Here is a 26,517-nt window from a genome sequence, read left to right as displayed (position 1 = left end):
GTAAGATTTTTTGGCTCCCGAGGACAGCGTTATATCGGGGTAGAGGTGTATTAGCAACACATTAGTCACAAGAATTAACATTAGCATTAATATTAACATCAAACTCATTACAAGTGTACATTTACCATCAGTTTTGTCATGCCATGCCTTCTGCTCAATACCACTGGAGCTTTAGCATTTTAGGGTTAACCTGTGGCTTTTATTTGTAAAGTTTAGTTTTTCCCTTCCTCCCTGTTCTGGAGGGTCAAAATCTGAGCTCTTTTGGGTAACAGAACCCATTGGCTGGCCGGGTGTGTCCTCTTTGCTCAGGGCTATGGGCAAGTCTTTCTCCCCCCAATCAGTCAGGTAATTTGCATCAACACAGACACTAGCCTGTTTACCAGTTTTCAGATTCTTAATCATTACCAATTAGAAGGCTGGACTCTGTCTTAAAGAGATTTTCACTAGCATGTTAGACTTAAGGTCTGCAGCACCCCCAATTTTTGTGCGGGGTCCCACCTGCCACCCCGGGCCAGGGTCCTGGCCTTGCTGGCCTGGTGTCTGGGAAAGGTGGACTACGGAAAGGGAGGGAGGTGAACTGGATGACATATCCCTTCTTTACGGTGTTGAGCATTGACTTGTCCAAAGTAATCTCTAGCCATGCACCGTAAAAAGAGAGGGAGGTGAGATACGGTTAGTGTAGTCCTCAACTCAAATGTCAAAATGACTGTTTCAAAGCCGACAAGATCTGGTGAAAAGGGCCTACTATAAATTATGCTGATTGGCGATGTCTGGGAGGCTTAGATCTCCTAGATACACCCTGAGGTCTCAGCTCATAGAACAATCTGCATTGAGTTTGAGGCTTGAACTGTTATCTGTCCTCCTGTGGTCAGGTTCTGAAGAGCAACGCATAGTCTTTTCCAGGAGTTGCATCTTAAGGTGAAGATCCCTCTGTTTCTTCATCCTTGTTGGGAAAAAGGTACAAGTAGCACATATGTCCCTCACCTAAGCAAATTAGACAGCTTTAATACCTATCACTAACAGGGATCATGACCCTGTACATAGCATATTGCTTGAACCCTGGGGATTTTTGCATAGTTCTCTATTCTGGGGGTTTTCTAACTACCTAGCCTAGCTAAATATATTATACGAACACTAAACCCAACTACAATATACAAATAAGATAAAAATCTCTTCTCTAAAGGTTGGCTACTCGAAGCTGAAGAGCAATGGGTAGCTACAACTCTCGCCATGGGTGAACTGAGAGGGAAGCGGATGCCATGCCCCTTTATACTCTTGGCTCAATGCATGAGGACAGTGGGGGCACATGCTCTGCCAGCTGGTACTAGAGTGCACTGTGCACACATACTCCTACACTGGAACATATATGTATACAATCACTTGGAGGAAAATGAGGCTTTTACTGTATTACCAATATGCCACGCACTGAACATTAAAAATACAAAATACTTAAGTTTTCTTTCTTACATATACATTTTATTATTCAGCCTGTCCCACTCAGCTTTGCCAATGAATAATAATTTACCATAGAAATTGGATATTTGAGATTATAAGTCACATGGCCCTCACTGAGGTGATTATATATGTCTTGTGTGTGCAAGCTCAGAACTTTTGGGGCTGCATGAGCACCCCTATGTATGTCCTTAAGTGTCTCCACTTTCACTAAATCAAGAATCTTTTGCAAGTCTCTGAAATATTGGGAATGAGGATGGGTTAAGAATGCGAACCTATGCAGGTAATCATCCCAAAGAACCGCAGTTACTATGGTATGGAGTCATCATTTCTTCTCTGGACATTGCTTGCATGGGTCCCCACTGAAGATAATTAACAAGCAGTCTAGTTTTCCCCACTCTTCAGATCACCTTTAAATTGTAATCATAAATAATCAGAGATACAACACCCCATTGAAATGAAGGAGGCAGCTTACATCTCTCTCAGAGCTGTTGATTCATTCTGTCTGCAGATGTAAGAGGAGAACCTTGCACTGGTGGTCAGCATTCAGAATAACTTCACAGCCAAAGCACCTAAAGCAACCAAAGCACCTAAATCCAAAATTAGGCACCTAAACAAGTGGCCTGATTTACAGAGGTGCTGAGCAGCCACACCTCTCGGTTATTCCACAGGAGGTCCAGCTGTGGCAGAACTTCTTAGAATCAGGCCACTTATTTAGCTGCTTAAGTTTGAAAATTTGTTCATAATTTCTTTAAATGTAAGTTTGGATTCTGAAGGAAGATTTGGATATACCCAAATCTGTGACAAATACCCTAAATCTGTGCACTAGCATGGTCTTTCTGCACAGCATAGTTCTAATGGACCGTCTTGCAATTTGTTAAATGATTATAAATATTATATTAAACATACACAGTAGTATGTTAACTTGTTAATGTTAAAAAAATTGCATAACCTATCAGCTTTACAGACTGACTTTGCTATAATTATCTAATTTCAGGAGCTAAATATCTATCAAAAAACCACTAAACACTTTTTTGGGGAAGATGGTGTATATGGTCCTCTTTTCTAACAAAAAAACTCAATCAATGTTTTAATTTTTTTTAACCACATTGTTAAAAATTCTGTTATTGACCATGAAACTCATATCCAGTGCTAGACTGGAGTCAGTATATATATAGGACCCTGAAAATGGAATTTTATATTATTATAAAGTCATGAGACAGCTTTAAATGTGGCACTACAGATGTATCAAAAACTATCTTCTAGTTTATTAGATCTTAGAAATAAGAGTTTTAGGATTCAATTTATAGAAAATCATATCACAACTATTAATTACAGCAGGTTTATCCTAGAATCAAGCCTGCTGTAGGAGTTTACTTGATTAGATATTGAAATGACAATCGACAGTATTATACTCTTAGAAATAATTTTGACGATTAAAAATGCACCTTAATTTACATTTTTCACATCTAAGGAATAGTTGAAATTAACTAATATCCATAATAATGAGTAAACTGGCAGTTGTTTTTCAGAGTTCTTGTTCTAGTTGCATAACAACTACTGAGTCTCTAATTATTTGTGTACCCAAAAGCAATTAAATACCAAATAACAATTTAAACAACAAATTTTTGAAAGTTTTTTTGATTTAAGTTTCTGAAGTTTGTTCAAACATGTGGATTTAAAGGATTTTTTTTTTAAAAAGAACACTTTATGCCTATACAATGGCACAATGCTAGAAAAAGATGACAATGTCACATTACTTATTCTTTCATCTGATGAGAGCATTTTAAGAACACTTGACATTCACCACATTTTAATGGCTATGTTAGCAAAGATATAATTGCTCTCTCTTATTTGTACTAGTCTTTTATGTAGTTTTTATGTCAAGCTGCGCAACAGATTCTGATTATGCAAACATTTGACCTCATACTAAAATTATATCCTGTACTAGTGAAGTTAAGACGTTTTAATAGAGACATAACAGATTATTAATAGCCCAAAAACTTTGTTGAGACTAAACAGAGTTCGCAAATATAGCTCACATATTGAACCAAAAAAAGAAAATTGTAGTTACAAAAAGGTTTAAGGCTTGAGTCAGAAAATTCAAAGTTATTGTTCAACATTGTCCCTCCTTCTCACTTGATCTCTTAATTCATTGTGACAATTCTTTGCCTGGAATACCTTTGTGTGTGTGTGTGTGTGTAAAGGTGTGCTGGTCAGAAAATGGACTGGATATTTACAGGAGCTTAAGATAGTTAGGCATCCAAATCCCATTGAAATTCAGTTCTCTTCGCCCCTTTGAAAATTCCAGTCATGGTCTCCAGTTCTCCATTGCCTCATGATCTGGGTCAGGGTTACAAAAGGTTATATGCTAGCCCCAGGGCATGGTACCATATCCACTGACTCCAGAGACTATTGCGAGAGAAGGGATGGTGAAGTAAGATTAGGGCAAGCATGTGAAGAGTATTACAGTTTGTGAATTAGACCGCAATGCTGGTATGACTCTGCATGAGTAGCTTAGTATATTATATGGTAACACATACAGATCTTCTGCATGGGGAGAAGATAAAATCTAATTGACTGAACATGATATTTTTGAATGATATAAAGAACACTTACAAATATGCTTTTGTAAATGTTGTACTTGATTGAGGTATGTGTATATTTAAAAAAATCAGCTGGAAATACTCCCCCCAGTCTGGATCTATATACCAAGTATATATTTATTTAAAAAGGACTGAAAAATCTTGTCCAAGGGTTATAATAAATACTGATGAACTGAAATGAAACTAGCACTAGTGCAAACATTTAAAATAAGTACATGAAATGAAGGCATTTTGTTGGTAAAAATTCCTGTGAACTTTTGTAGTTACAACTTCAAGTTGTGCACTAAGTTGGTTGTGTTTCATACCATGATATTTTTTCAAGATTACCTAAACAGTTTAGCCTACCCCATGTGTTCAAGAGGATAAGCAAAGGCTAATTTATACTTTTCCCTCACAGCTGTCAGAGGCGGAGAAAAGAAAATACACTCCCAAAAGATACCATGGAAGTCTTCCTTCCCAGTAAGACAACATTAAGTAAGAAGGCAAGAATCCTGCAGAGGTGAGTACTGTCTCAAAGAACCTGTTGGAGTATTGATGGGTATGGAGGGCCATGATGCTGACTTATGGATGCTTATCTGAACCAAACTTTAAAACTTCTGAAGTTTCCCCATACCTAGTTTTTAATGCATTTTTCCAGTGTTGAGGCTGGCTTAATATGTATTTAATATGCTGTTTTGCAATGAGGAAGCTGTTTTATTGAGTGTTTTATATATGTAGGGAGGCTGATTTACTGCATGCCCTACAGGTAGTCTCACTATGCTGGGATGTGCATGTTTGTTTATGTATTTTACTGCTTTTTTAGTCTTTCAAGCAGGCCATGAGGAAAGTATTATTTCAATTGGGATCTCGCATTTGAATGGGGGTAAACTTAGAAAATGTGAAAGTTGTATTTGGCTGATCCTTTATACCTATATAACATTCACCTAGCCATGTGTAGGTAGAAGCAGACCATTTCCCCCCTTTCCTTTTCATTTCTATTTCTTTAGTTTTATATACTCCACATACAGCATGGTCTGTAACTGAACTATGATTTATTCTCTGAATTGTCAGCGGTACCCGCCTTATCTGCTACTGCTCCTGTCTGATATTATTTTATTAAGCTTTCAATTCCTATTCTTAAGTCCCGTGACTCTCTTTGTGGGGAACACAAGTAGTGTCAGTAATGCTAGGACTATACATAAACTCTGGGAAGGGATCCAGCTTGTGGATTGTGTTAGAAGAGGTCCTTAATTATTTCCCCATCCTGCTGTAGTCCATACACCACATGAACCTACTGGCTATTTGCATAGGCAGTTCTCTTCTCTTGGTGCAGCACAGGTTTGGGGGGCATAAGTAGAGTTGAATACACCTCTGTGTGTGTGCCCTTGAGTTACTTTCACAATGACATAGCCCATATACATGTCCCAGAACCATGACTAATCTCTTTCCCACTCTGTGTGTGTGTGTGTGTGTGTGTGTGTGTGTGTGTGTGTGTGTGTGTGAGAGAGAGAGAGAGAGAGTGAGAGAGAGAGAGAGAGAGATACTTCAGAAAGCCTGTTCCTCTGCAAAGACAATTTATCCCCAGGCTTACCCAGAGCAATCAGTTCTGCCTGCCCCATTCTGCTAACTATCCTTTTCCTCATATGCAATCTTCACTTCACTTTTCTCCTTATCTCTATCAAAAAAATGTGTGTGTGTGTATTTAACAATATTCTTATTCTGCCTCACACCTTCTCTTTCCCTCACAAAAGAAAAGTGTCAAAGCTGGTCACTATCCTACTAACACTCAAAAATAAGAAAAAAGAAACATTATGTGAAAGTGGCTTTTCACACTTCTGTATAATTCAATGAATAAAATAGCCAATGCCATGCCATTTCATGGAAAAGTTCAACTGCAAGAGGGTGAAATCACTTGAAATGTAAGAGAGACAGTTCTCACAGTAAATGTCACCAAAAGAAGTCCTTACTTTCACACATCTCTACTCTGCAGGGGCAGCAAGTATAAAACAACAGCAGCATCAGCAGCGGATGACTATTTGGCAGAGATGGCAACGGACACCTTTAAAGACGCAGACACTAATAGAAATAGAATCAGTAATAGAACGCCCTTCTGCACTCCTGTATTAAGGGATTATTCTTAGCTCTGTGCCCATCACTTCAGGATTTCCCTCTCTCTTATTTCCTTTAAGCTAAACCTTTAAACTGAAAATAAGTGTCACTATTGCCAGCCCTGACTCTACAGATGACATAACTAGTTTTGGGGTCCATTTTTCTCTCCATGCATGTGCATAACTTGCAATGATATATTAATGGGAGTTATGGACACATATTAAGAGGACAATAAACTCTATACTTCAAAAACAGAATTCAGAAAGGGAATATAAGGTTTCAACAGTCATCATCACTTCATTGTTCTATTGCCCCAAGCAATGAGCAGGATATTAAACTATCTGGTACTCATTTTCAATTGTATGGTAAGAATTCAGTTGAATCTGTTTGGTTTTTTTTGGCATCTCTACTTATTTGCTGTGAATAAATACATAAAAAGGTGCAAAAATCTGGTTTTGTCAAGCTCCAGATTTAACATCTCATAAATCACAATATGCTAAATAAAACAGTCCATTTGGTTAGTTGTTATTGAGCTTACAGTTATGCATGGATGGGTTGATGGGCAAAAACTTGTGTTTGTCTGGATATTATTTCTTCTTTTATAGTTTTCTTTGGACTATTAAAATATATTGGTATTGGATGCAGCTATACCCAGGTGTAGGGAAGGGCATTTTTCTCTCCACTTTGCCAACAATGGTCAACCTCATTTACCAATGAAGTGCTGCAAAATTAACATTATGATCATAGCAAAATCTTTTGCATTCAGCCTTTAATCTCTGTCTAGGGATTACCCACTTAAAAACTTTGTATAAAGAACACTATACACATGCTTGGACTGGAGAAGTTAAATCTGGCTCTGTACACAGTTTCTTGACGAGTGACTAGGACTAAAGAAAACAATAAAAACAGTACCAACTAGAAATACAGTATCACCTTTTCCCTCCAGTTATCTTCATTCAGAATCTTCTGTCTTAATGCTTCCTGCAGCTGCTCTGTTTTGTTCTGATGAGAAATCTGCATCAACTCCCTAGAAGCCACAAAAACCTGTAACTCAAAGGTATTCTGCCTAGATGAATTTTCTTGCAGTTAAACCCTTTGCAGCAGGGACCACCTTTTACTCTGTGTTTTTTGGTACATAATACAACAGGGCCCTTCAATCCTGACTGGGGCCTCCAGGCATTATAGTAATAATTACTTATATAATACTGTTGTAGTTCTGTCATCTACTTTTTTTTAAACACACAATACTATATCTGCGTACAGTTCCATATATCCGGATATAAAGTGCAAATATTTTAATATTTTCTCAAGTTGATTTTCACATAACTTTATGTGACTATAACGGATATAATAATAAAAACAAAGGCAGTTACAGTTAGTTGAACTCAAAACATTACTGCGATAATTACAATACTGCAACACGTTTTGAATCAGCATCACTGAGTAGTGCTGAGTAAATTCATAACTAACTTAGCTAATATTTAACTAAAAGGAAAAATATTCTTAAATGATGCCAGTAACTAATGTGTAATACAGTTGGTAAAAAACAGTTACTAACCTTTCCGTAACTGTTGTTCTTCGAGATGTGTTATGTCCATTCCCACATTAGGTGTGCGCACGATAGGTGGAGGGCCTTGAGGCTCGGGTGGAGCAATCGGCTGTGATCTTGCGAGATCAGGTCCAGGAGGGGAGAGAATGGCAACAGGGCCACTACTGACACGTCCAACAACATGCAGAACCAGTGCTGACGCCATCATGCGGGGACTATAAGAATAACCCTTGCTTTGTCCCGCTTGACTTTCAGCAGGACCTTGTGCACAAGAAGAATGGGGGGAAACGCACAGAACAAGTGCTTTGTCCATGGGAGTAGGAAGACATCTGTGAGCGAGCGTGGGCTGCAACCATGTAGCTAGCAAAACTGCTGACATTTCCTGTTCTATGTGGTTGCAAACAGGTCTACAAGGGTAAACCCCCACCTCTGGAAGATGGACTTGGCTACATCGGGGCGAAGGGACCAGTTGTGATAAGAAGAGAAAGATCTGCCGAGGTTATCTGCCAGAGTGTTCTGGGCTCCCGAAAGGTGAGAAGCTTTGAGGTGGATGAAATGCTCAGCGCAGAAATTCCACAAGAGAATGGCTTCTTGACACAAGATGGACAAGTGCACTCCTCCCTGCCTGTTGATATAAAACAAGGCTGCTGTGTTGTCCGTAAGTACTCACACAACTTGCCTGCAATCTGGGGTAGAAACACTTTTATATGCAAGGAGAGCTCCTTCTGGGACCATAGGCCTTGAGTCTTGAAGTGTTCCAGGTGAGCCCCCCAACCTAGATCAGATGCATCTGAGATTAGGGCTACTGATGGCTGCGGAATGACAAAGGGAATACCTCCACCAGTCAAGAGAGGCATGGATTGGGGCAGGAATTGTAAGCACTGAGACCAAATGCTGATGGCTCCACAAGTACACCGAGGCCAGCCAAGCTTGAAGGGGTCTGAGGCACAGTCTTGCAAGCTGCACCATGTAAGTGTACGCGGCCATGTGACTAAAAGTTAGAAGCAGAAATGGGCTGTCGTGACAAGGTGGGCCTTGACCTGTGATATCAGCATCAATATTATCAGGAAGCAAGCCTCTGGAAGGAATTGGTGGCCCAGGTAAAACTAAGCACTGCACCGATAAACTCTATCCTCTGAATGAGTATGAGAGTTGACTTCTGTTTGTTTATCAATCGGCTCAGGACTCGGGAGGTAGCTTGGACTAGAACGATGCTGGCTCTTACCTGGGCCTCGGACCGGCCCTTAATCAGCCAGTCATCGAGGTAAGAATAGACTTGTATGCCTCACCTTTTGCCACCATCACCATGCATTTTGTGAAACCTTGAGGGGCTGCCGTCAGGCCAAAAGGGAGGACAGTGAACTGGTAGTGGGTCTGGTTCATGATGAACCTTAGGAACCATCCATGGCCCTGGAAAATGGAGATGTGGAAATAGGCATCTTTCAAGTCGAGTGTGGCATACCAGTCCCCTAGATACAGGGAGGGGGATAATGGAGGCGAGGGAGACCATGCAGAACTTCAGTTTCTTGAGATAACTGTTGAGGCAACGCAGGTCGAGGATGGGTCGGAGACCCCCTTTGGCCTTCAGGATTACGAAATAACAGGAGTAAAACCCTTTCCCTCTCAAGTTCTAAGCCACCTCCTTCACTGCCCTTACCCAAAGAAGGGTTTGCACCTCCTAGACTAGAAGTTGCTCATGAGAAGCGTCCCTGAAGAGGGATGGGGATGGGAGGTGGGATGGCAGGTGGAAGAAAACTGAAGGGTATAAGCTCTCTCCGCCATACTCAACACCCAATGGTCTGAGGTAATGAGAGACCATGCTGGGCTGAAGTAGGAGAGTCAGTCTGAAAAAAAAAATGGGGGCAGGATCCTGTACAGGAACAGAAATAATGCCCGTGAGCGTCCCTTCAAAAGTTCTGCTTGGGGCCTCCTGGACATCTCGGCAGGCCCAGTAGTGGGACTGAGGTGGAAGAGGGCAGTTGCCTGAGCGTACAACCCCTGCTTTGTTTCTTAAATGGGTCTTGGTGTGGTGGAGGAACCAAGAAGCAGACCAGTTGTTGAGGTCTGAAGTTCTTCCTTGAAAGTGTAGGGGCAAAGAGGCTGTAGCGGGGCAGTAACCCCGCTCTTGTGAAAGAGTTAAAAGCCAGTCCTTGGAGAGGGCTGGGGCTGAGAGCTGGGAAGAAAAGGCTGATTGGGGGAGTAGCCACAGCTGGGGCCACGCCCCAATCAGGCCACTTCTGGCCCTTTAAAAGGGCTGTGATAGCCAGGAGCTCAAAGAGTCTCTTTCTAGCTGTGGAGAGAGATGGGCCTGGCTGCCTGGGAGCTGAGTAGGGTACCTAGAGTGGAGCAGGGTCCACTCTAGGCAGCAGGTCCAAACCCCCCTTGCCAGTGATGAGTGGTTTACGGAATGCAGTCCGCCCCAGTGAGTGGGGGCTAGATGGTGACTGGCAGTAGCCACTGAGGTGAGGTGGGGATAGAGGGTTGGGGGCTCCCCGGGGAGGGGAGACCCAAAGTGTGGGGACACTGCCAGGGGGCAGCACCCCAAGATAAAGGGGCACTGGGGTCTGGGAGGGACACGGGGGTCTGCAGCAGGCGAGACACTGGCTGAAGAGGGCACTCCAAAGGCTGGAAAAGCTAATTCCCGGGATAACCAGCAGGAGACTCTGTGCCAGTGAGTTGTCGCATCGCTACAGAGGCCTAGGGACTTGAGGGTGGCCCTAGAATCCTTCAACCATGGAATTTTGCATCTGTCTGTTCCATTGGAGGGAACAAAGTACTTTCTCTCTGCTCTTTTTGAAGTGGGTGGCAGAGAGGACAGGGTCTGCCATATGGATCTGACTGGAGCCATAACAGCCTCATTGAGGGTATGGCCACCTTTGAGGGGGGCTCCACAGCCAAGAGGTCGATCAGGCTGTCGGAGGATTCTTTAAGCATATCCATTTCCAGCACTAGGTTAGAAGCTACCCTTTGCAATAGCTCCTGGTGAGTTCTAAAGTCACCCTGAGGTACCCCAGCCGCTCAAACCTGACAACTTCGTCTGGGGAGGAGGAAGAGGAAGCGTGCACTGGCAGGAGGCCTTCCTCCTCTTCTTCTGCACTGACCACATCATGTAGCCCCAAATCCTGAGTATTGGTACCAGAGTCCGAGTTGGGTGCCGGATGGAGCAGCAGAGGGGCTCTTCTCTCGGACGCCACTATGTATGAACGGCTGAAAGGCAGTCCCGGTATGGGGGAAACCTCAGATTCCAAAAAGGCCATTGGACCTGCATAGGCCACTGCCCACTGGGCCAAGTGCTTAGAGGGGCAACTGCACCAGGATATGATGGAACATAAGCTGGGTTCTGGGACTGGCCCCTTGGCTGGATGCACAACTCCATCTCCAACTCCAATGACTAGTCGGCTTGCGGAGACAAGGGGGTGGTACCCCTCACTTCCACCGGCCGGTGGTAAGAATCCAGGAAATGGTGCCAGAGCAGGGAAACATTCGCTGACATCAGCAGGGTTGATTTTCCTCTGGTCGGTAACCGAAGGACCTGGTGCTTGATTGGAGCTCAGGGCAACATGCTCCTTACTGCTCGACATACTCGCCGACGCCAGATCTTGCCCCGCCTGAGTCAGTGGTACTGGGAGTGCCATCAGATCCCTGGCTGCTGAGAACGCCTCTGGGGTGGATGCCCCATGATCCCGATGGCTCCACAATGTCCCCCCTGGTGTCGGCAGTTGGTCCTCCACCAGACTCAGAGGCACCTGCGAGCAAGGCGGAGTCGACGGTGCCACTTGTGGGGCAGGGGCAGAGGAGTGGCCTGCCACAGGTCGCACCCCATTGCACTCCCCATGCTTGTCCTTCCTCAGATCTGGGGAATTCTCAGACTGTTGCTTTTTGTGCTTTTTCCTTGGCATCGGTGAAGGGGAATGGTGCTGAGAGACATGTGCCTCCAGAAGAGCACTCCACACTGATGCCGAGGCATTTGGTGCCGAGTCCAACCAGCTTGGCTCTGATGCTGGTCTGAGTGCAACTTCCATTAGGATGGACCTAGCCTAGCCTCACTGTCCTTCTTCGTACAAGGCTAGGACTGTCAGCAGATCTGGCAATGCTCTCGCACTTTAAGCTTCTCCCAGACACTTCAGACTGCTGGAGTGCAGGTCACTCACAGGCATGTGCTTGCCACAGGAGGCACAGGGTTTGAAGCCTGGAGACCGGGGCATGCCCAGCCCCAGGGGTGGAGGATTTTCCTCTAAACAATGTGAGGATCCAACTATTTACCCTACTACTAACGGAAATAAACTGAAGGGAGCAAAATTGGAAAGGAAGGTGGGAATAACAGGAACCACTGATGAACGCCTTGCTGAGGCAAGAGAAGCTATTCCAGCGATTGTCACAGGTGGTAAGAAGGAACTGAGAAGGTGCGGGGTCAGCCAGGCCCCTTATATCTGCACATGAGCGTGTGGCACCAGATGGCGCTAGAGCCGGCCCAACGGATACCACCAAGGGAAAAATTTCCGGCAACTGTGCACAAAGCATGCACACACCTAACATGGAATGGACATGAGCAAGCACTCGAAGAAGAACTGCCAGATTTGTATGCAGGAACTTCTGATCCAGCAGAACCTTTTAAATCCAAACTCCTGGAATCTGAAAACAGGTTATACCTCTCAGTGTACATCAACAGCATGAAAAACTCCCGGTCTTGTTCAAAAGCCTTTTGTCTGAATAAATTCCACCTATTCCATTCCAGTCAGATAAACAGGGTTCTTGTGACCTATTATGTCTTTGGCCCTGGAAGTTTATTACCAGAACAGTTTTAATGTTGTTTCTATTGGGGATGGATAATCCTGTGATTAAAGCATAGGAATAAGCATCAGGAGCTGTGGATTCATATAGATTAAGGCCAAAATGGACCATTACACCAGGTAGTCTGACCTCCTGCATATCTCTAGACAGTGGCTCTCAACCTTTCCAAACTACTGTACCCCTTTCAGGAGTCTGATTTGTCTTGCATACCCCCCAAGTTACATCTCACTTAAAAATGACTTGCTTACAAAATCAGACATAAAAATACAGAAGTGTCACAGCACACTATTACTGAACAATTGATTACTTTCACATTTTTACCATAATTATAAAATAAATCAATTGGAATAGAAATATTGTACTTCCATTTCAGTGTACAGTATATAGAGCAGTATAAACAAGTCATTGTCTGTATGAAATTTTAGTTTGTACTGACTTCGCTAGTGCTTTTTATGTACCTGTTGTAAAACAAGGCAAATATCTAGCTGAGTTGATGTACCCCCTAGAAGACCTCTGCGTACTCCCAGGGGTACGCATACCCCTGGTTGAGAAGCACTGTCTTAGGCTATTACATTTCAGGCAGTTACCACTATACTGAGCCTAATAATTTGTGTTTGGCTAAAGCATATTTTCCAGAAAAGCATCCAATTTTGATCTGAAGACATCAAGAGATGGAGAATCCACCAGTTTCCTTGGTAGTTTGTTCCAGTGGTTAATCACCCTTACTGTGGAAAACTGAATCTGTTTCTAGCGTTGCCCAATTTTTCAAAAGTGGCTTATAATTCTGTGTCTCAATTTTTGGGAGTCCACCTTTAGTCACCTTGGAGCTGATCTTTCAATATGCTGAACACCTACTTCTCAAAGACCCTAATTCAAGAAAGCACTTAAGCCCATGTTTAAGTCCTCCCTATTCATGGTTTCACTTTAGAGCAGGGGTGGGCAAACTTTCTGGCCCGAGGGCCACATCGGGGTTGCGCAACTGTTTGGAGGGCCAGGTAGGGAAGGCTGTGCCACCCCAAACAGCCTGGCCCCCGCCCCCTATCTGCCCCCTCCCACTTCCCATCCCCTGACTGCCCCCCTCAGAACTCCCAACCCATCCAACCCCACCCTGCTCCTTGTCCCCTGACTGCCCCCTCCCAGGGCCCCTGCCCCCTATCCAACCCCCCTGTCCCCTGACTGCCCCAACCCCTATCCACACCCCCGCCACCTGACAGCCCCCACGGGACTCCCACCCCCTATCCAACTGCCCTCTGCTCCTCGTCCCCTGACCACCCCCTCCCGGGACCCCCCGCCCCTAACTGCCCCCCGGGATCCCACCCCCTTATCCAACCCCCCTGCTCCCTGTCCCCTGACTGCCCTCCCGACCCCTATCCACATCCCCGCCCCCTGACAGGCCCCCCGGGACTCCCACTCCCAACCCTCCCTGTTCCCCCTCCCCTGACCGCCCCCCCAGAACCTCCGCCCCATCCAACCGACCCCCCGCTCCCTTACCAGCAGCAGGAGCTCGCAGCCACGACAGCCAGAGCCAGCTGCTCTTCCCACGCTGCCCTGCGGGAGCGGCGGGCCAGAGTGCGGCCCGCGTGGCGGCATGGCTGCGGGGGAGGGGAGACAGCGGGGGAGGGGCCGGGGACTAGGCTCCCTGGCCGGGAGCTCAGGGGCCGGGCAGGATTGTACTGCAGGCCAGAGTTTGCCCACGTCTGTATTAAGCCATTCTACTGGAATACAAACATAGCTTTAATTAAAATACTGTATGGCGTGGTTCTTCCTTTAACTAATGTTATGACTCTTCAGATTTTTGCTATAACAAACTCATGACTTTTCTCATTTTTTGCCATGGCCAAAAGTCAGCACTACTTACAAACAATATATAGAAACGTCCTTATCCCATGACAGAAACAAGACTGATAAAACTGTGCAATGCTTTGATAACATCTTGTTTTTTCAGTTGCTTCTAAACGAAAGGTGCTCTTTAATTTAAACTGCAATAAATGTGAATATCAATAACTACTACACATTTTTCGTTTAAAAATGCATTGCGCTATTTTCTGATAGATACTGTAGCATGCTCTTTACATTAGGCACATACTACACATGGTGTTATAATGATTTTACTTTTTTGATAAAAGCAAGGAAGTCTGAAGATTTGACTTTTAGGGGACTTTTTATTTCAAGATATCCTCAGAAAGAAAATCTGGGCAAAAAATCAAGCTATGCAGAACTATGCAGGGTGAGTCATTTCTGATTACCTTTCTTGTTTCAGCATTACTACTTCTTCCTCTCTCTGTCTAAGAAGAGTTTTAATTGTTTCCAGTTCACTCTCTGAGCAACTGGTTCTTCTTTTTAGATCTTCTTCTTGCCTTTCTTTCTCTGCCACTTCTTCCTGTAAACGTTTGCATACTTGTTGGCAAACTAGCAAAGACTCTTCTTTTTCTTTTAGATCTTTAGTAAGTCTAAAGAATAATAATAATCATAATAATAAAAAATCACCAAAATATCACAGCTGATGGATTTTTCTTTATAGATAAAAGATATCCTGAGAATTTTTGCTTGTAAAAGAGAAAATTACACAAAGACAAAAAATAAGGGAAAAAGAAGGCCGAAGAACATCTTTGTGAAGTTAACTAGAATGATCATTCAAATACAATAAGAAAAAATATAAGTTACAAGTACCAAAAGACCTGTGACTAAAAAAAGAGCAATATTAAAATAAATAAAAATAAAAATAATTTGATCTCTCTCATCATTTGTATATAAAATATAAACAATTCTGAAATAAACCTGGATTTAGACATTCCATTTTCATACTCCAGCTTTTGAAGTTCACTTTGACAGATGTCAACTTCCTTTGATTTCATCCTACAAATGTAACAATTCATAAAGTATACATTAGCCCCAAGAAATCAAAGCCTTTACTCATTAAATGATCTGGACTTAATTTGTTAACTGTTTCACACTTTTTATTTTAGTTGAATGCCATGAAAAATTTCCATACAGGGAGATTTATTAAACTGGTGTTGTCAGGCTCTCTGTACATCTCTGAATAGATAGATCATATATACTGAACCCACATACACACACATTTTTAATCCTGTCTCAAACAGGCCTAGCAGTGAAGCATACATGTAACTTTAAGCGCATGAGTAGTCCTGCTAAATCATTGTAAATTTAATGGAATGTGTGCTTTGCTGGAATCAGGGACTTAAACCAGAACTAAGGTATGAATGTTTGCAATGCCCTCTATCTATCCCCAGTTGGTGGATGGTCCTTAGGAACTACTGTCATCCCCAGTTTGAGTAATCCTCAAGTTTAAGATTTCTAATTTAAGATTTGTTGTGATCGGCGCAGTCTTAATGACAGCTGAAGACCGATCGATCAAGGTGAGGTGAATTTAAGATTTGTAAGTGGAGGCCTATGTGAAACAAAAGGCTGGTTCACACTGGGGCGGGGGATCGATCTAGGAAACGCAACTTCAGCTACGAGAATAGCGTAGCTGAAGTCGACGTTTCCTAGATCGAACTAAGTTTACTTACTGCGGGTCCACGCGGCGCAGGCAAGCTCCCCCGTCGACAGCGCTTCCTCTTCTTGGCGAGCAGGAGTTCCGCAGTCGACAGGGGAGCGCTTCTGGGATCGATTTATTGCGTTCAGATGAGACGCGATAAATCGATCCCAGAAGATCGATCTCTACCTGCCGAATCGGGCGGGTAGTGTGGACCTACCCAAACTAGTGGTCTCACTCTGGTTCCTAGCTATTAATTATTAGTAGTATAGTAGTACTTGGAGGCCCCAACCAAGGTGCAGGCCCCATTGTTCTGGACACTGTACAAATGGAGTAAGAGACTGTCCCTGACTCAAACAGCTTACGATCTAAATAGGCAAGACAGACAAAGGATCGGGGGAAAGGAATATAACACGTAATCAGAACCAACAATATAATGGTCTGCAAATGTCATTTTAATTCCACAATACTATTTTTTGTTATTGTTTGTTATTTGTGTGCGTGGGGGGTGGATTTTGTTGAAAGGGGATCAAGGAAACAAAAAGACAAAGAAAGGGGCAAGTGACTTTCACAGGGTTGCTGTCCTTTTAAGGGGCGTTGAGATCAGCTGCCTCCCAGCTAGGGATCAGGTGATTATAAAAGCCCGCAAGTGTCTCAGTTGGGGTAGAGCACTGCAAGAAGCAGGCTGGCTCTGGAAAGAAGCCCCTAGGTCAAAATTCAGGTTGGTTCCTGTAGGAGGCCCTAGAGCAGGGTATGACTCCCAGGCAAATGGCCTGCGAAGTGGAAATCCATTGGAAGTAGATAGGTCTTCTACAGAAGACCCTGGGTTTGGGGTAAGGGATGATTGCTGGGCTGTACTCATTTTATGTGGAAGAAATAAAGCTGAAGTCCTGAGAAAAGGGCCTGAACCAGACTGTGGGCATGGTATCACCCCTTCTTTGGCTGAGGGGACAGGCCAACAGCCACAGGGAAACTAAAGAGAGAGGTTAAGAGTGATCAGGGAAGGAAAGAGAGGGAGACAAAGAGGGGAATGTGGCGAGCAGGTGAATTGAGGTTGAACTGAAGAGATTGTGACGGAGAGGAAAGGAGAGAGTTGGAATGAATAGCCAATTAACAGAGATTAAAAGAGACACTTGCAGAAAGTAAAAACTGCAGAAAGCAGTATGATTATGATGTATGCCATCAGCGTTCAAAGATCACTGCTGCAGATCTTAGTCTCTGCTCCTGCTGACTTGAATCTATGGCTACAATTTCTTTCTTCCCTGTACTTACACAAGTAGGGTAGGCTGCTTGCAACAAAGGGTCCTTGGAGGTTCTCTCCTGAACAGTTCTGGGTCTGAGAAGGTGGGTGGAGGGAGGGGGAAATGCCAACTGGGTCTCATCTTCCCCTTCCTCCACACGATGGTGTGGTCATACCTGTGCAGCTGCTTGTCTCTGCTTCTGACAGCTTGTGGCTCTGGGTTCCTAGTGTATTGATATCAACATCACAGAAATCACTATTCACCACCACAACTGGCAACCAGTATTGACAGTACAACCAGAGAGATGATGGATTGAATGGTCACGGAGACTTTACCATCCTCTCAACTGTAAAAGGGGATCTTTCAGAACAGGGTTTAGGGTAGAAAAGAATTTGGAGGAATGAGTGGAAGTTTGTACTTAAAGGGGACTTCAGTTTCCAGTGCAACTTGGCAACTTTCAGGAGCACTAAATTAACTTCTAAAATATTCCTGACTTGCTACCTTTTTAGCATATTTCCCTATACTGCACATACATATCAAAGGCCGATGATTGACTGACTTACTTTACAACAGTGTTCAGTACAAGAGTAAGTATTAACAAACAAAATCCTTCCACAGAGTGAAGCAAACAAACTGAGCCCTGGAGTAGAAGAGAGAGAAAAACGCTGTCTTTGGAACGGAGAAGTAAACACACAGCCAACTCAATGGAGGAAAGCAAACTCATTCTAAATTATATTCCATACTTCAGTCGGGAAATAAACTTTAAATTTGCTCAGCAAAAGTGCCAAACTAAAAGTGCCAGAAAAAATATATACCACACAAGAGAGCAAACATATTCCAAACCGAGTCAGACATGAAGACTAGTAAACAAGACCCAAATCATCTTAACATATTATAGGACAAAGTAAATTAAACACATTACGTTTCCTTATTAAAATACACATAGAAGTCGTTTATATAGTACTATTTTTTAATTATCCCAGCTTCCTTAGAAAAGATAGAACAAAAGGGGCACTGGTGCATTGAAATTTTATTAGCAGCTCAATTCACTTGTGGCTTAGGGAACTGAGCACTGCACTAAGAAATGTGACAAACTCCTGATTTCTAATGCTAGCTCTGCAATACTTGTACACCTCTACCCCGATATAACACTGTCCTCAGGAGCCAAAAAAAATCTTACCACATTATAGGTGAAACCGCATTATATCGAACTTGCTTTGATCCGCCGGAGCGCGCAGCCCTGCCCCCCTGGAGCACAGCTTTACCGCGTTATATCCGAATACGTGTTATATTGGGTCACGTTATATCAGGGTAGAGATGTATTAACTTCAGTAGGCCACAACATCTGGGACCTAACTTTGCACTCTACAAAACTGAGATTTTACTATTTACTTCATAGGGCTGTTGTGAGGATTCATTAAAGTTCATATAGCCTTCTGGACATGTATAATACTGTGAACTTGATGCAGCTCCCATTGAAGTCAGTTGGCGTCTTTTCATTGGCTTCAATGAGGATTAGATTTGATTAGGCCCCATATCTCTAAATATTGTTACTATTAAAAGGTTCTCTTAGCAGTGAAGATTGTTGGCATAGAGAATGGCTTAATGTTAAGGCAATTGAAGAGAAAGGCTTTCAGATTACCAGGTTTTCTGATGGGCAACTAACTTAATATCAGAAACAATGTATTTCTCTTCTAGTGTACAAGGCTTCTGTTATTAGGGAACAGAAAAAAAAGTCAATAGGACTTTTGTTCATAGAAGTTTAGTCACCCATATTATACAGTATATCGCAGATTAAAGCTATCATAGCCTTGGTCAACAGTAAAATCACCAAGCTCAACAGTTCATCAGAACTTAAAAGTTTTCAGTTGCTTTCATGATATCGAGGCCCACACTAAACATAAGGAATATGCTTATCTAAAAAAGAATCAATCTTGGTTTTATTAATATTTCATATGTATAATTCTGATTAAAGAAGTCTTAAAACTACCAACAAGCTACACTATAAGTATATATAGATATATATGCATGGATGGGGAAAATAGGTACCACTCAAAGTAAGCTCAAAACTCAATGGCCAAAAGATTAACAACTGAATGGCTGTAGCTATGGATAAACACCTTAAAGGAGAGACTACAATCAGAGAATCAGAGTCAGACAAGTTCAGTGTCTTCATAAAAGAAATAAATTGACATTACGTCTATATTTCTTCAAATAAACAGCTTTTTTGAGCAACCTTAACTGGTTTTCAAGTGCTTGTATCACCAAAATGACTCCAAAAAAGGCCAGGAAATCACTAGGTAAGTCTTTACCCAGCCCTTGCAATCAACAACCATAATTTCTCCTTCTCCACATTACCTCGCTCACAATGCATATGCTTCCCTCTCTCCACCTCCACACAAAGAATACAGCTTTTAACTCTGACCATATGGAGTGGCTAGGAACCATATTTTGTGTTGAAATAGACAATGTGGAAAGATTTTTAGGTGATGGTTATGTTTAAGTGTGTTTTGTTGGATGTTTTTTGTTTTTGAAGTTGAAATAGTTTGTAGTATTGTTGATCATTCTGGGAAGTCACTGTTTGTAGTGGTGCTATTTGGGTGATCTAAGGTGTAGTGATGTATTTTTTCAATAGTTGATGTTTGTGGTGGGAGTTAAGGTTGAATGTTTTAGATGGAGCTGAAGGGAGGAAAGATTTATGTTGTGGGTGAGAAAATGTGAAGAGGGTAAAATCATGGTTGTAGGTTGCAAGGGTTGGGTAAGATTTAACTAGCAATTTCCTGTTTTTTTGTGGTTGGTTAATGGTACGTGCACTAGAGAAACCTTAACATTCAATGGTTTTGTCTGAGGGATTTTTTTAAAATAAGAAATCTATGTCAACTCTGACAGCTATCGTGTTGATCATGTGTATTCTTGTCCCTGTGCCACGTTACAAAGGTCCGAAGTCTTCCATGAGTACTTGCTCCACACACTACTGCACTGGATAGCTCAGTGGTTTGCGCATTGGCCTACTAAATCAAGGGTTATGAGTTCAATCCTTGAGGGGGCCATTTAGGGAACTGGGGTTAAAAACTTGACTGGGGTTTGGTCCTGCTTTGAGCAGGGGGTTGGACTAGATGATCTCCTGAGGTCCCTTCCAACCCTGATATTCTATGAATGAGTGAAGAATCCTTCCTTCTGGCTCCCTGTACACAGCTCAGTTTCTCCCCATGCTCCTCAATCACAGCCTTGCTTCTTTCCATGTCCTCCCACAGTACTCTTCCTGGACATGATCCTCTACCCACATCCCTGCTCTCCTACCATCCCCACTCAGCCCCAGATTCCCTCTACATTTTCACTCACCTTTGGTGCTGTTGAAGATGAACCAAGGTAGGAATTAAGGGGAGAAAAATGGGTATGTGTGTGAGATGGGGAAAGGAGTCTCAGTGGCAAATGAGTGGGATGTGTGGAGGAATGCCTGGGATGGGGAGTCAGGTACCTCTGTTTTGAGGCACTGATGCAATAAGGATTCCCCTGGGACATGAGGAAGCAATATCTAGCAGCCCTAGGTGTGTTGATGCCTCAGTACAAAGACACTAGCCTCTCTGCTAGGCCAACCCTCCCATTCATATTCCGAATCCTCATATAACCATGCACTCCCTGCCTTCCACATTCCCAGTCATCCCCTTTGGGGAGACAAAAGGAAGAGAGAGCAGGGATGGGCGTGGGTAGGGCTGCCTGAAGATTGTTGCTTCAGTTTCAGTTAAGACATATAGCAGCATTTTTAAATGTTTCCTCTGAAAATGTTAGTATATCTCTTACTAAAAAACTCCCATGAAAAATTCAGTTGTCCCATGACAAGTTCCTGGGTCAGATCTAGAGACCCCTATCAATAATTAAAGTATGAAACAGAGGGAATATAGTCCTGCTTTAAATCCATGTCCACACAGGGAATTTTACAAAAATTTCCTACTGATGGGCACCCCAGAAAAAATTCCCCTGGTTGCACATGCAGCGTAGCTGTAGCCATGTGACCTGAAGAAGAGCTCTGTGTGGCTCGAAAGCATGTCTCTCTCACCAACAGAAGTTGGTCCAATAAAAGATATTACCTCACCCACTTTGTTAGCTAAACCTGTAAGGTTTACACTAGGTCTTCCATTAATAGGATTTTTTTTGGTATAACTCCCTAGTGTAGACATAGCCAAGGTGCGATTCTCAACACAGCTTTTCCTAAGCCTCTATAACATATATTACACACACACATGCCACGTATATGGAGATGCTATCCATTGGACAAACTGCAGAGCCATGCAATTCATGGATTTGTCATGCAGCTCTGAGAGTCTAACCGCATCTTTGCCTGTCCATTAATCAACCTTCCCCGATCTTATCGTAACTTTGAAGCTACTCAGAAGTTTGGAAACAACTGCCATTAAAACAAAAAAAAAAAAGCCAAAAAAAACCCCAAACAAACAAACAAACAAAAACCCACCTGCCAGAGAAATGTGTCCTCCTCCCAGTCATATAGAATGTTTCCCACCTGAGGCCTGGATAAGCAAGATTCAGTCTTGGACCAGTAACATCTTTTCTATACTTAGAAATATTACAGCTGTTAGCTCCATTACCTCAATCCCACTCACTGAGAAATGAGAACATTATTTCCTTAGAAAAGGGAAATTTCCAGCTTCCCAAAAGGACCATGGAATCATTTCTTATCCCAAGATAAAATAATTTAAAACTGTCACAGAAAAAGCTATTTTAGGCTATTGTTAGAGGTTTTCATGGAATCCCTCTGAGCAGTGTAAAAGAAAAAGAAATAATACCAATACAAATCAATTAAAACATTCTAAAAATCAACTAAAACATTCCTGAAATAGTTCTCCTATAAAATATGGCATATAGAGAATACATTATGATATGGTATGATAAGAAGTTTGATTTAAACTAGTTTGAGATGATCTGACTGACTCACCCCTGACCTGATCAAGGCCCGCTTAACTCAACAGAAAGACTATAATTGATTTCAATTGCCTTTGCATCAGCCTTCACAGCTTTGCTACTCATGAGTAATGCAGATGTTCCAAATTCATGCCGATAACACTCTTATACCACACCACTATTATGCACTCTCTCTCTCTGCAAATATACATATACACACAAATATGTATATATCAGTATTTCTCTATTGGATGGAGAGATAAACGTAGTAACTTTGTTGAGGAGAATGATGAAAAAATATAATAATGTTGCCTAACTCCCACTGAAGTGGTGCTGAGTACTCAACACTTTTGAAAAATCAAGCCACTTATTTAGGTGCCTAAATGCTGAGTCAGGAGCCAAACTTTAGGCACCCACTTTAAAAAAAATCTTGGCCCATATCTTTCACTAGGAAATCAGGATAAAAATGATATGTTAAAAAAAAATCACAATTTTAAACATTCTGTTTCAAAACACTGAGAGGAAAAATAGTTTTTTTTTAAAAACCTCTTCAATTTTTCCATGTCTACCAACCTTATGCTTTAAGTGCTCATAGCACTATTAAATAAGGAAAGTCTGAATTTGTGATAAATTTGTGATGATTGAACAAAACATTGTTCAGTAACATTTATTGATCGTTACTTGAGGGGAATGAGCCACTATGATATTTAACATCAACTCACAATCCTGTTTCAGATAGGAGTTTGTCACATGGCCATGCAATGCAATGGTCAGATCACTGACTGAATGATGCCTACATTTAAAACCTTTAAGTTGCACTCTCACAAAACAATAGTTTGTATTTTCCACACAGTAACTGTTTATAGTTCAATATGTTCATTGTTTTTAAAAAAAGAGCTCTCTACTCCAGGTGTAAAAGGAGATTTGTAATTTACATCTTTTTGAGTCTTCAAATCAAAGCTACAAGAAGGAAAATAAGTTTCGAGGAAACCTCTTTTGAATGGTGAGAGACAGATAACAGACAAGTGACTTTCGTTAGTTTATTGAGGATGAGAATAGTATCCCATCAAATAAGTGGTTGCATTATAAGAATTTTAAAATATGTCATTATTGCTAGAAACATAAACGGAGGGTGAGATTAAATTAATTTTCTTTTTCCCATACCATGAAAAAGGAAGGTTGGAAATTTTATAGACTTATCTTAAAGACCAGTGTGGAGGATAGACAGAATCTTTGCTAGAGGTGGCCAAGATTGCTAGGTCTTTACACTGGCCTTTATATTAGACAACGAAACATACACCATTCTGCACCATGTTTCTTCCCCATCTTCTGTACTACATTTTATGTATTTATTTGCTTCGAAAGGATGTCTCAGGAATTCTGCTCCTTAAATACATTAGCTCCAATAGTTCTAAAAAAACTGAGACAATGTAAAAGGATATGTGATGGACAACATAGCCCTGATCCAGAAGAGCTGGCTTTATTTTAAAGAAGCCTTATTAAGGGCGCAGGAACAAACCATCCCGATGTCCAGAAAGAATGGCAAATATGGCAGGCGACCAGCTTGGCTTAACAGTGAAATCTTTGATGAGCTTAAACTCAAAAAGGAAGCATACAAGAAGTGGAAATTTGGACAGATGACTAGGGAGGAGTATAAAAATATTGCTCGAGCATGCAGGGGTGTAATCAGGAAGGCCAAGACACAATTGGAGTTGCAGCTAGCAAGGGATGTGAAGGGTAACAAGAAGGGTTTCTACAGGCATGTTAGCAACAAGAAGGTGGACAGGGAAAGTGTGGGACCCTTACTGAATGGGGGAGGCAACCTAGTGACACAAGATGTGGAAAAAGCTTCAGTACTCAATGCTTTTTTTGCCTCGGTCTTCACAGACAAGGTCAGCTCCCATACTGCTGCACTGGGCAACACAGTATGGGGAGGAAGTGAGCAGCCCTCAGTGGTGAAAGAACAGGTTAAGGACTATTTAGAAAATCTGGACATGCACAAGATCTAATCATCCAAGGGTGCTGAGGGAGTTGGCTGATGTGATTGTAGAGCCATTGGCCATTATCTTTGAAAATTTGTGGCAATCGGGGGAGATCCCGGATGACTGGAAAAAGGCAAATATAGTGCCCATATTTTAAAAAGGGAAGATGAGAACCCAGGGAACTACAGACCGGTCAGCCTCACTTCAGGCCCCCGAAAAAATCATGGAGCAGGTCCTCAAGGAATCCATTTTGAAGCACTTGGAGGAGAGGAAGGTGATCAGGAACAGTCAACATGGATTCACAAAGGGCAAGTCATGCCTGACCAACCTGATTGCCTTCTATGATGAGATAACTGGCTCTGTGGATATGGGGAAAGCAGTGGATATGATACATCTTGAATTTAGCAAAGCTTTTGATACGGTCTCCCACAGTATTCTTGCCAGCAAGTTAAAGTAGTATGGATTGGATGAATGGACTATAAGGTGGATAGAAAGCTGGCTAGATTGTAGGGCTCAACGGGTAGTGATCAACGGCTCGATGTCTAGTTGGCAGCCGGTATCAAGCGGCGTGCCCCAGGGGTCGGTCCTGGGGCAGGTTTTGTTAAACATCTTTATTAATGATCTGGATGATGGGATGAATTGCACCCTCAGCAAGTTCGCAGATGACACTAAGCTGGGGGGAGAGGTAGATACACTGGAGGGTATGGATAGTGTCCAGAGTGACCTAGACAAATTGGAGGATTGGGCCAAAAGAAATGTGATGAGGTTCAACAAGGACAAGTGCAGAGTCCTGCACTTAGGAAGGAAGAATCCCATGCACTGCTACAGGCTGGGTACTGACTGGCTAAGCAGCAGTTCTGCAGAAAAGGACCTGGGGATTACAGTGAATGAGAAGCTGGATATGAGTCAGCAGTGTGCCCTTGTTACCAAGAAGGCTGTCATAACTATAAAGGGAAGGGTAACAGCTCTCCTGTGTACAGTACTAAAATCCCTCCTGGCCAGAGACTCCAAAATCCTTTTACCTGTAAAGGGTTAAGAAGCTCGGGTAACCTGGCTGACACCTGACCCAAAGGACCAATAAGGGGACAAGATACTTTCAAATCTTGGGGGGAGGGGGAGAAAGGCTTTTGTGTGTGCTCTTTGTTTTAAGGGGTTGTTCGCTCTTGGGACTGAGAGGGACCAGACAGCAATCCAGGTTCTCCCCATCTTTCTAAACAAGTCTCTCATATTTCAAACTTGTAAGTAAAAAAGCCAGGCAAGGCGTCTTAGTTTTACTTTGTTTTCTCAACTTGTAAATGTACCTTTCACCAGAGTGTTTATCTTTGTTTGCTGTACTTTGAACCTAAGACAGAGGGGGGTTCTCTGAGCTCTTTAAGTTTGATTACCCTGTAAAGTTATTTTCCATACTGATTTTACAGAGATGATTTTTACCTTTTTCTTTAATTAAAAGCCTTCTTTTTAAGAACCTGATTGGATTTCTCCTTGTTTTAAGATCCAAGGGGGTTTGGATCTGTATTCACCAGGAGTTGGCGAAAGGAAGGAGGGGGGAAGGGTCAATTTCTCCTTGTTTTAAGATCCAAGGAGTTTGGATCTGTATTCACCAGGGAATTGGTGAAAGGTTTCTCAAGGCTTCCCAGGGAGGGAATCCACTGGGAATGGTGGCAGCGGGACCAGAGCTAAGCTGGTAGTTAAGCTTAGAAGTTTTCATGCAGGCCCCTACATTTGTACCCTAAAGTTCAAAGTGGGGATACAGCCTTGACAAAGGCCAATGGCATATTGGGCTGTATTAGTAGGAGTATTGCCAGCAGATCCATATTCCCCTCTATTCGGCAATGGTGAGGCCATACCTGGAGTTTTGTGTCCAGTTTTGGCCCCCCCACTACAGAAGGGATGTGGACAAATTGGAGAGAGTCCAGCAGAGGGCAACGAAAATGATTAGGGAGCTGGGGCGCATGACTTACTAGGAGAGGCTGTGGGAACTGGGGTTATTTGGTCTGCAGAAGAGAAGAGTGAGGGGGGATTTGATAGCAGTCTTCAACTACCTGAAGAGGGGGGTTCCAAAGAGGATGGAGCTCGGCTGTTCTCAGGGGTGGCAGATGACAGAACAAGAAGCAATGGTCTCAAGTTGCAGTGGGGGAGATCTAGGTTGAATATTAGGAAACACTATTTCACTAGGAGGATGGTGAAGCACTGGAATGGGTTACCTAGGGAGGTGGTGGAATCTCCATCCTTAGAGATTTTTAAGAACTGGCTTGACAAAGCCCTGGCTGGGATGATTTAGTTGTTGTTGGTCCTGCTTTGAGCAGGGGATTGGACTAGATGACCTCATGAGGTCTCTTCCAACCCTAATATTCTATGATTCTATGATCTGTTCTAGTAAAAGCAAAGAGATACA

The 26,517-nt window shown here is 42.7% G+C and overlaps 1 protein-coding gene across 1 annotated transcript in view; it reads right to left on the bottom strand.

Annotated features, from left to right (window-relative positions):
- Positions 1-26,517, bottom strand: part of LEKR1 (leucine, glutamate and lysine rich 1) — a 107,652-nt gene that overhangs the window by 7,960 nt on the left and 73,175 nt on the right. Inside the window, exons 8-10 of the mRNA XM_024192696.2 lie at positions 15,265-15,342; positions 14,733-14,936; positions 7,080-7,173 (exon numbers count right to left, since the gene is read on the bottom strand). Of these exons, the coding sequence (XP_024048464.2) occupies positions 7,080-7,173; positions 14,733-14,936; positions 15,265-15,342 (376 nt within the window). The remainder of the gene's footprint in view (positions 1-7,079; positions 7,174-14,732; positions 14,937-15,264; positions 15,343-26,517) is intronic.

This window comes from Terrapene carolina, unplaced genomic scaffold (genome assembly GCF_002925995.2).
Source record: "Terrapene carolina triunguis isolate 2854851 unplaced genomic scaffold, T_m_triunguis-2.0 Scaffold88, whole genome shotgun sequence".
In the NCBI taxonomy this organism is placed as follows: Eukaryota; Metazoa; Chordata; order Testudines; family Emydidae; genus Terrapene; species Terrapene triunguis.
The sequence above is the reverse complement of the archived record's forward strand: the minus strand, read 5'-3'. Positions and strand labels throughout refer to the sequence as shown.